At 35.0% G+C, this 11661-nt stretch overlaps 1 protein-coding gene across 1 annotated transcript; it reads right to left on the reverse strand.

Moving 5' to 3' along the window:
* Positions 1-9964: 9964 nt before the first annotated feature.
* On the reverse strand, positions 9965-11179 carry LOC145800033 (uncharacterized). The gene has a single exon (XM_082889695.1). The coding sequence runs from the start codon at positions 11177-11179 to the stop codon at positions 9965-9967; it is 1215 nt and encodes a 404-aa protein (XP_082745821.1).
* Between the last annotated feature and the right edge of the window lie 482 nt (positions 11180-11661).

Below are 11661 nucleotides of genomic sequence, written 5' to 3' on the forward strand. Positions count from 1 at the left end.
GTTATTGTTTTTGTCTTAAGGTAAATTTAAAGTTTTATTACAAATTTTTTTTTAATTTTTTTAAGTTTTTTAAATATCAATTTTACCTTTATTAGATAAATTATATTAACATGTCTCACATTTTGAAAATTACAATCATCTCTCTAAGGTTTAAAGTAATATTATCAATTACCCACTCGGTTAATATTAGTTAGAAAAAAAATTAATTGGAAAAAAAATTGTTAGTAAAATTTTTAAAATTTTGTTTAAAAATCAACGTAAACTCATTTTTTGAATATATTTTTTTTTTCTCAAATTTACAAACTGAGACAACCATTTATAAATCCAAAAAATTATCAAACAAGTTTTTATGATAGTTTTTTAAATTTTTGTAAATATAAATTGAAAACTGAAAATGAAAATGGTTACCAAACAGGTCTCAGATGGTAAAAATGTCGTAAAATTAACAAATAATTAAATAAGTTATCAATATAAAAAATTATTTATCAAAAATTCTAAGACTATGTATGGTTTGATTTTTAGAATTTTTTTTAAATTAAAAATTAATTTGGTTAAGAAATAAAAAATTATGAAAATTATTTTTTTTTATTTTTTATTTCTTATTTCTTAACCAAATTAATTTTTAATTTAAAAAAAATTCTAAAAATCAAACCATACATAGCTTAAGAATCTTTTGATAAGTCATTTCTTACGTTGGTAACTTATTTAATTATGGGGCATTTATATACAAGTCTCATTTTGTGAACTTATAATCCATTAAGTCCTAGATAAAATTATTTGCTCCTTCAAGTCCCATTAATTTTTAATAGACCAATTTACCCTTCCAAAACCTCTTCCATCTGGCAAACAATTAATGTCCTCATTCTCTCTCTCTTACTTTTACACCCACTTCCCACAACACCAACAACCAAACAGACTCTCGCTGTCTCTCAATCGTCCATCACTCATCCACTCAACTAAACCCATCATTGGAGTTGCCGCACTTCTTCCATTATCTGGGACCCACCATCTTCTACACATACTACATACTATTACATTCCCTTTTAATTTCTTACTTTCATTTCAACAATAAACACAAACATCTCTCCCCCTCTCTCTCTCTCTCTCTCTCACACACACACACTCACAAACACACACAAAACACACATTTCTCTCTCTAAAAAGATGGAGGACAGTTCGTTGAGGCAGGGCACCGTGACGTGTGCTTTGTGGATCCGGCGGCAAGAAATTGCCCATCTCATGCCAAGTGACGAAGTTGTCTGGTGGTGTTTTTTGAGTTGTAGTTTGAGGTTTGGATTTATTAATTTCGGTTAATCTAAGCTGGAGATATATATATGTGGCCTCAAAATTTGATAAAGGCCTATTTTGAAGAAAAAAAAAGTCAGTTTTTTTGTTTGTTGATTTATTTGAATCATCAGTGTGTTTAGTTTTATAATTTTAAAATTGAGAATATTAAAAATTAAAAATTTTCTCAATTTTACTAGATATTTTTGAGAAATTTCTCAATTTTTTTCATGATTAAAATTGAGAATATTATAAATTGAGAATGTTTTCAATTTCAAAACAGAGAATAATTTCAGTTTATAATTATCAAAACTAATAAATTTCTCAATTTTTTTCCTGAAAACATTGTCAGTTTTAAGAAATTTTTCAATTTTTTTCATTATTAAAAATAATAATATTATAAACTGAGAATGTTCAAATTAAAAACAAGAGAAGATGAGAGAGAAAGCTAGAGAGAGCAAGCCAATGATTTTGATCAATTCAAGAGACAATGTTGTTGAGAGAATTAGGAAGAGAGAAACTGAAGCATCTCGTAAAGAAGATTTTGTGGGCTGTAACAGGGTGATTCAAGAAAACAAAACTAAAAAGTACAGAGAGAGGAAGCAAACAAGGATTTGATGTTCCATTAATGGAAAAGGCAGTGCGTTCTTGAACATGAAATCAACCTTGATGATTTCTTCGTCAAAATGAATAGGAAATGCAAGGTGAACTTCAATGACGGAGCCACCGGTGCGAGTAACGTAGGCATAACCGATAAATCCTTTGAGATCTTTCGAAATTGTATCTTCATCCACTTCCCATAATTGATTTGATTTTGTTTTCAGTAAATAATATCAATGTTGTTATATATGTATATATATATAACTGTTTGGGTTGAAGGGTAAAAATGTCTTCTTATTTATAAATAGGACTTATTGGTTCAAAAACTTTTAGAGATAACCTAAGTTATTACCAAATATGTAGATAGGACTTTTAGGTAATTAATCCTTTAATTATTTGTTAATTTTACGATATTTTTACCATCTGAGACCTGTTTGGTAACCATTTCGTTTTCAGTTTTCAATTTATATTTACAAAAAATTTAAAAACTGTCATAAAAACTTGTTTGATAATTTTTTTGGTTTATAAATGGTTGTCTCAGTTTATAAATTTGAAGAAAAAAATGTAAATTCAAAAAATGAGTTTACGTTGGTTTCTAAACAAAAAATTAAAAATTTTACTAACAAATTTTTTTTTTCAATTAATTTTTTTCCAATTAATATTTTTTTTCAATGAATTTTTTTTCCAACTAATACTAACCGAGGGGACAATTGGTAATGCTACTTAAACCTTAGGGAGGGAATTATAGTTTCTAAAATGTGAGGGGTGTCAATGTAATTTATCCAATGAGGGTAAAATTGGTATTTAAAAAAATTAAAAGGGCTGAGGGGGAATCTGTAATGAAACTTTAAACCTCAGGAGAGAGATGTAATTTTCAAAAGGTGAAGGGAGGAATTGTAATAAATATAAACCTCAGGAGGTGTCAGTGTAATTTACCCTTGTCTTAAAGATAACTAAAATAAATAAAATAAAATAAAAACAAAATACAAACATACTATAAATAAATGAATTAATTGATTTATAAGAAAATTTTTAGACTAAAGGATTGTTTGGGGTATCCTAAATAAGTGTATTTTTTGATTTTTTGGACTAAAAAATTGAGGAAAAAAATATGGTTGTTTGGGTTAACTTTTTGACTTTTTACGAAAAAATATGTATTAAAAAATTGTATAAATTAATGTGTATGAGAAGATAAGGACAGTAGGCAGTACAAGGTACCGGCTGGGTAGAGGAAGTTGATGATAAGAAATGGTTGCCTACTTTTCGGGCATTACATTGGACTGTGTTGTTCGGTCTGTGGAGGCCATTACGGGTCTCGTTTTGATAATCTAAACCATCAATGTATAGAACTCGTCGAGTACTATATGCCTATCAAAAATCACATTGATTGGATACCGATAGCTATCTGATCAGATTAGTTTTTGTTCAACCATTAACTATAACAGCATCCTTTTTTTATACAAAACTGATTTGATCATATAGTTATCGATATCCGATCAACGTGGTTTTTTATAATCATATAGTACTCGACGAACAGTTCAGATTATCAAAACGGGACCCATGATAGGCCCCCACGGGCTAAACAACATTGTGAGGAAAATGCACCCTGCCTGTGCAATTTTTCCAAAAAACTTAGAACAGCCAGTGGACGTGAGATTGAGTTGTAATAAATTATGTGTAAAATTATTATTTTTTTTTGTGAATAGTGATAAATTTTTAACTTTTTTAGTATCTTTTTGGCTTTTTGAATTTTTTTGGATATTCCAAACCAGGCCTAAATGGAGCAATGTTTTCTCAAATAGGATTTTTGAGTAATTTTTCTTTTTATAAATACATGCATCGAGTTTAATTATTAAAATATTATTTTTTGTCAATTTTATTTAATAAAAATAAATAAATGATTTAAATTGAAAAAAGATTAGAAGATTATGATTTAAATTGAGAAAAATAAAAATTTATGATTTATTTTGTTATACGACTCAAACTTTAAGGTTTTTTTTGTAGTTGTTCCTAAATAAAAATAAAAATAAAATGACTAAGGTCAAAAACACATTACATAATTAATTAAAGCGAAGTATAATCAAAACGGTAATTGAATCCTAATTCATAGTGGGTTGTTTTTTTTTTTTTTTTTAAACGGTGGAATATATCTTGTTCACTTCATGTTCTTCATCAAATTGCTCATTTCAAGGATTTTTTTTTTTTTTTTGGAGGGGGGGTTGTCTCTAAATCTTTGATTCACAGATAATACTTGAAAAGGATCCTACCAAGCAAAAAAATATATATTATGGGTTTTCTTAGATAGATGCCTAACAATTTTATTATATGTTTTGAGATTCGCAATTTCCAAAACATATGATAAAATTGATCCATCTAACCATGTATCTAGGACATGTCTGAGGAAGTTGCCAACAAAAAGCTCAAATCTGACTACATTTTCATTGTGTCTAATTATTGTATTCTTGTCTAAATAACCATAACTTGGTTATTTCAAACTGACTAAATTTAATTTTGAAGCCTTGTACTCATTGCATGTTTAAACATGAGAATAAAGAACTACAAAAAAATAAAAATGGTCTTATTTTAATATAAAAATCAAGAAAAATAACAAAACCATTCGAAAATCGTAATAATTTTTTTTCTGTCCAAACCAGACAGCAGCTTATTGACAAAGAAGTCATTTTCCTTGGTTTGAAAAAAAATTAAAAAGAAAAAATCTGCAAATGAAATCTATTAGTAATTGATTTCAGACCAGACACTAACTCAAAGCATCTAATAATTCTTTTCCAACATTCAAAAGCTCAATGCATCTAATTCTTGTAACATTATGGGATTTTGTGACTGTTGATTTTCAAACCATAAGCTAAACTCGAAGCATCTAAGAATTCTCTTTGACATACAAACAAAAAAAGCTCATCAATATTAGCATTGCAGAAGATTAAGGTCTTATCTGTGAATTGCAAAAAAAATACGAGAAACTCCACTCTGGTTTAGCTCCACCGCTTTGATCAAATTCAATTCCTTCGCTTTCTTGAACAACCCATCAAACCTTTAAAATGAGTGAATTCACTTGTGGGAGATCCATTGATCTTGCTCAAAAAAGACAGAGAAACAGTGGAGATACATTCATTAAGCCAACTGTACAATTTCACACCAAAGCCCTTCCCTTTCAGCATACCGAGCAAGTAATTCCAACTGACACGGTCAAAAACCCTTTAGCTATAGAAATGTCGTAGTTAGAAAGAGTTGGGAACATCCAACATATTCTTAATTATATCAAGAGTCAGATTTAGAAACGATGATTCCCATGAAAACTTCTCTAGTGGTAACTCTTTTCTTCTTCTTCTTCTGGTTCTTCTTTTTAAATGCAAGAAAAACATAAGGCTAGACTAGTCTGTCATAGTCCACACCCGCCATGTCCACCATGATTAACTATGGGAACTAAATATCCATCTACCACAAAACCATCCCTTATTATAGCTCCAATGCCAACAAGTCCTGAATTCCCTGGGCAATGTTGAAAGTATTAAACTCGGCAACAATGTCATTAGCATAATTCATTATGTTTCTAAGAATCACATGATCAAGTTTAAATTTCCTATTGAAATCAAAATTATTTATTTCCATCCACAACTGGCAGAGGGTAGATTAAAGCATAAACTCCAAGGAAGATTGTCTACATTTGTATTGTCCTTCACATTCGCTTCAAGCCATTGTCTAAGATTGAGACCACGTGCAAGTTTAAGATGGAATTTCCATTAGATTGCTCCAGATCCCCATTGCCATTAGATTCAAAAACATTTCCACAAAAGTACCAAGCACTGCCACACTAATCACCAAACCTAAATAGATGAAACAATGATTAATCTTTTGGTTAGGGAAATGTTGCTTGAGATGATTGACTAAGATACTGTCACGACCCAAACTCGGTACCCAAAGGCTCAGCATCGTAACAAGATAAAAATAAAATAATTCGGATAATTTTGTAGTCACAGCGCAAGCAGATAATTTAAATAAATTAAAATAAATAATTGGGTACCAACTGTTTATTTAAAAGGAAACAAAACATAGTCATTTGAGCTTCACTGTATTACAAGAGTTTGATAATAAAAGATAAAAATCTAAAAAGAAAACAAAATAACATAGCGATTCATTTTCCATCTTGGTCCCGCTAAACCTCATCACTTGAAAGGGGTAACAGCTATAAGCACATAGCAGAGTGAAAAAATATTATACTATGAGGGCCATAAAATGGCCATGGATATTTATTTAAGCTGAAACATTATAAATTGAGTTGAGTTGAATACACAAATTAATTAAGTGCCAGAAACTGAAATAATCACTATAATCACGGTACATCACTAAGTGCCAAGCACTACATTGGTCAATGGATCCACGACAAACACTGGACCACAAAGTGGTCGATCACTAAGCCAATGGTTATTTAAGTCCCCCAAGGCATGGGACTCACTAAGCCAATAGTTATTTAAGTCTCCCAAGGCATGGGACTCCCGTGGTGGTACTTACAAAACATATTTTCATATAAGGTCATAGCCAAATATTCTTTAAAAGTAAAACAGACATATCCATAGGTTTCCTTTTAAGCAAATAGGGTTCAGAAATAAAACCACGTAATTGAAACCTTTATAAAACATAACTTTTATAAATATATTAATAAAACATAACTTTTATAAAATAGATTTTGGTAAGTCAAAACATATATAAAATACATTTTGGTGACTCAAGGTATAATATAACTCACCTTAAATTAATTTCTTTATGCTTTCTTTCCACCACCACTCAAAATTTCACTCGCCGTTCTCTTTTCTACTCTCTAATTACTTGTTTTCCGTCACCTTAACACGCAAATCTCCTCTATTTATAGGACAAATAGTCTTGGGTAATAAGCTATTGACATTGATGCGGTCCACCCTTATCCCCTCATTTATAATCTTGATTTTATTTTATTTTTATTTTTTTTTTTTTGACCGTGGACTTGTTGACCATTTGACCATTTTTTAAATTAAGAGTTATTACCTTCTTTGGTACTTCAAGATGACTCCCAAGATAAGTTAGGTTCACGTCTAAAAACCTCACTACCCTACTATAAATCACCACTTACCACTGATTAAAATATTTAATGTGTAGTGTTTCATTACGTATTTCTTTAACCATAAAATTCCCAATTTCCTAAATTATGCATTTATTTATTATTATTATTATCACTATATGTATATATATATACTTATTTTATTATTATTATTATTATTATTATTATTATTATTATTATTTATTTATTTTATCGTAATGTTAAATTTAAAACATTCAGGTGTCACATTTCTCCTCTCCTTAAAAGAAGTTTGTCCTCAAACTTGACGTACCTTGGTTTTCGAAAAAGTGTGGGTATTTAGCTCGCATTTGGCTTTCAGTTTCCCACGTTGCTTCTTCAACACGATAATTCCTCCATAAGACCTTTACGAGGGGTATGGTTTTATTTCGGAGGATCTAATCACGACGATCGAGAATCTGTACAGGTTGCTCTTCGTAGGAGAGATCTTCTTGAACTTCTAGGTTCTCATAATCGACAACATGCTCTGGATCTCGAAGATATCGACGAAGCATCGAAACATGAAACACATTATGGACATTGGATAGTTCGGGTGGAAGCGCAAGACGGTATGCTACAGGACCAATCTTTTCGAGTATCTCGAATGGGCCGATGTATCGTGGTCTTAACTTCCCTCGCTTTCCAAATCGGATAACCCCTCTTGTCGGTGAGATTTTGAGGAACACATGATCTCCTATTTGAAATTCTAAGTCTCGTCTTCGTGTATCTGTATAGCTTTTCTGGCGGCTCTAGGCAGTGTGAATTCGTTGTTGGATGAGTTGAATTTTATCACTCGTTACTTGTACGATCTCGGGGCCTAATAATTTCTTGTCTCCGACTTCCATCCAACACAGAGGTGATCGACATCTTCTTCCATACAGTGCCTCGTACGGTGCTATTCCAATACTTGCGTGGTAATTATTATTATACGCGAACTCCACTAAAGGTAGGTGATCATCCCAGTTACCTTTAGGTCTAGTATGCACAAACGTAGCATATCTTCCAAAGTCTGGATCGTCCTTTCAGATTGCCCATCAGTTTGCGGGTGATAAGCCGTGCTAAACCTTAGGGTGGTTCCCAAAGCTTCTTGTAATTTGTTCCAGAAATGAGACACGAAACGGGGGTCCCTATCGGATACGATTGAAACTGGGGTGCCGTGCAAGCGAATGATTTCCTTAATGTAGAGAGTAGCAAACTTAGAGAAGGAGTACATGATTCTGATTGGTAGAAAATGCACCGACTTCGTCAATCGATCTACGATAACCCATATTGCATCATTCTTCGAGACTGATTGCGGTAGCCCGACCACGAAATCCATAGTAATATGTTCCCATTTCCATTCGGGAATAGGGAGTGGCTGCAACATACCTGCAGGTTTCTAATGCTCTGTTTTAACTTGTTGACAACGCAAGCATTTGGAGACATAGTTTGCTATGTCTTTCTTCATTCCTGTCCACCAGAAGTGTTCCCGCAGATCGTGATACATCTTCGCATTGCCAGGATGGATCGCAACCTTCGAGCTATGAGCCTCTATCAATATCTTTTTCTTGAGTTCTGGGAGGTCGGGTACACAAATTCGATTTCGAAATTTTAGCATCCCATTGCTTATTGTAAAGTCAGGATCAGGCGTGTTTCCTTGCTCCTCGTACTTTTTCTTCAAAAGTTTATCTTCACATTGGCGGGCTGTAATTTCTTTCATCAACTCGGGTTCCATGATTATGTTGGCGAGCAATCCATGGATCTTGCGGAGAACTAGGATATATGCCAGACTTTTGGTCGTTTTTCGACTTAGTGCGTCTACCACTACATTAGCTTTGCCGGGATGATGATGGATCTCTATATCGTAGTCCTTCATAAATTCTAGCCATCGTCGTTGCCTCATATTCAATTCCTTCTGTGCAAACAGATATTTGAGACTTTTGTGATCGGTGTAGATTTCGCAGGCTACTCCGTAGAGATAATGACGCCAGATTTTGAGGGCAAAGATCACCGCAGCCAATTCTAGATCATGAGTTGGATAGTTCCTTTCGTGAGTCTTAAGTTGGCGAGAGGCATAAGCAATGACCTTCCCGTTTTGCATAAGAATGCATCCCAAACCATTGTATGAGGCATCACTGTAAATTATAAACCCTTCTGCTTCCGCAGGGAGTGCTAGTATTGGAGCCGTCACGAGTCTGTCCTTCAATTCTTGGAAGCAACGTTCCTGCTTGTTCGTCTATTCAAAGGGTGTGTTCTTTTGAGTTAGCTGGGTCAATGGTGAAGCTATCTTCGAGAAATCTTGCACAAAGCGCCGGTAATAGCCTGCTAGGCCCAAGAAGCTTCGAATCTCTGATACGTTAGTAGGTCGTGGCCAATCCACAATTGCTGCAACCTTTTGGGGATCAACTGAAATGCCATCTTTGTTAATGACGCGACCGAGGAAGTGTACACTAGTGATCCAAAATTCGCATTTCTTCAACTTGGCATAAAGTTTATGATCACGTAATGTCTGTAGAACTTTTCGCAAGTGGTGTTCATGATCTTCTGGCGATTTAGAGTATATAAGAATGTCGTCAATGAAAACAATGACGAACTCGTCAAGATAGGGTTTGAACACTCGATTCATGAGGTCCATAAAGGCCGCTGGAGCATTGGTGACGCCAAATGGCATGACGAGGAACTCGTAGTGCCCATAACGGGTTCTGAAGGCAGTCTTTTCGATGCTTTCCATTTTGACTTTTAGTTGATGGTAACCAGAATGCAAGTCAATTTTTTAGAACACTTGGGCGCCTTGCAGTTGATCAAACAAGTCGTCAATTCGTGGCAGGGGGTACCGATTTTTGATGGTGACTTTATTTAGCTCTCGATAGTCGATACATAATCTCATTGTACCATCCTTTTTCTTTGCGAACAGTGCCGGAGCTCCCCATGGTGAGGTACTTGGTCGGATGAAGCCTTTATTCAGTAGTTCTTGGAGTTGAGTTTTTAGTTCTTTCAATTCTGCCATGGACATGTGGTAAGGGTCTTTGAGATTGGTTGTGTACCAGGTTGGGTTTCAATGGTGAACTCGATTTCCCGATCAACTAGGGTGCCAGGCAGGTCTTCAGGAAACACATCCGGAAATTCTCGAACTACAGGGATCGCATCAAGTGTGGAGGTCTCTTGTTGAGTATTAATTACATAGCAGATACAACCACAACAACTTAGCAGTCGTTGGGCTGTTATGAAGGATATAATACAGGGAGGGGGAGAGGCTCCAGTTCCTTCGAAGACAAGCTCGAGTTGGTTTGGTGACCTGAGGAATACCTTTTTGGCTTTACAATCGATAGAGGCACGATTAGCAGCTAACCAATCCATTCCTAAAATTATATCAAAGGTACTAATGCCAAGGGGTATCAAGTCTACGTGTAAGGTTTTACCTTTTAAGGTTACAGTGCAAGATTTGTATACATCAGTACTAAGGGCGGAATTTCCAGAGGGAAAAGACACAGATAGTATGTATCCTAAGGGTTCGGGTGTTGATGTCAACTTGGTAGCAAAGTGTGGTGTAACAAAAGAATGAGTTGAACCAGAGTCAAAGAGAACATGGGCTAAGTGACCACAAACAGAGAGTGTACCTGACACAACATTTTCAGTAACTTCTGGGTTTCCAGGCACCAGGGCAAAAGCTCTTCCTTGGCGTTTTTGATCATTTCTCGCTCCTTCAGGTACTGCGGGTCTTTGGACTGGTTCAAAGAGGCGGACGAGCTTTGGACAATTTCTTAGTAAATGGCCAACTTGGCCACATCTAAAGCATGCTCTCGTATCTTGACGGCATGGTCCCCAATGAATTCGTCCACAGGTGGAGCAAGCTGGAGTGGTGCCTCCTTTAGGGTTTGCAGGGCTTTGATTGCTTAGACCGGTTGAACTGGTTGTGCTTGCATTTATTCTTTTGGGAGGTGTGACACCGGGCCTTCTGTTATCTCTTTCCCAAAATCGCTTCCTCTGACTTGGCTCCCCAGATCGCAAGGCTTTAATTCCTTTTTCCGCAATGTATGCTCGATCTACCACTGCTGCATAGGTTGGTAGTTTCAGAACCTCCAGCCTATCCTTAATTTCAGGATCCAACCCTGCTTCAAATTTCCTGGCTTTTAGAGCTTCGGTAGGAATGACATATGTCGCGAACCGGGCCAGCTGTGTGAACTTACTTTCATATTCGGCCACAGTCATGGTTCCTTGCCTTAGATGTATGAATTCTGACGCCTTTTGTTCCCGTAGTGAATCTGGAAAGTACTTTTCATAGAATACTTCTAAAAATCTCACCCAAGTCACAATATCTTCCTTTTCCAGAGTAAGGAGCCACCATTCTTGTGCATCGTCCTTGAAGGTGAAGGTGGCAAAAGTCACCTTCTGTCTTTTTGTGCAAGGTAGTGCGCGGAAGATTTTCTCCATTTCCCTGACCCAAGCCTCTGCTACTAGTGGGTTTGGACTGCCGATAAACGTAGTGGGTTTCAGATCTTGAAATTGTTTAATCGTAGTCAATTCTTCTCGTCTTTCTAATGTCCCATTGGTTATGCTGCTTTGCAAGGCCTGTAAAAAGTTGGTGACTGCCCTTTCCATGATCTATTCCATCGGGTTGGTACCGCTGACTGATGATCCGTTTTCATTTCCTTCGTTGGCCATTACTACAAGGCAAAATGATATAAGCGTGA

The sequence above is a fragment of the Camellia sinensis genome, chromosome 9 (assembly GCF_055761805.1).
Source record: "Camellia sinensis isolate YWXY chromosome 9, ASM5576180v1, whole genome shotgun sequence".
Classification (NCBI taxonomy): Eukaryota; Viridiplantae; Streptophyta; class Magnoliopsida; order Ericales; family Theaceae; genus Camellia; species Camellia sinensis.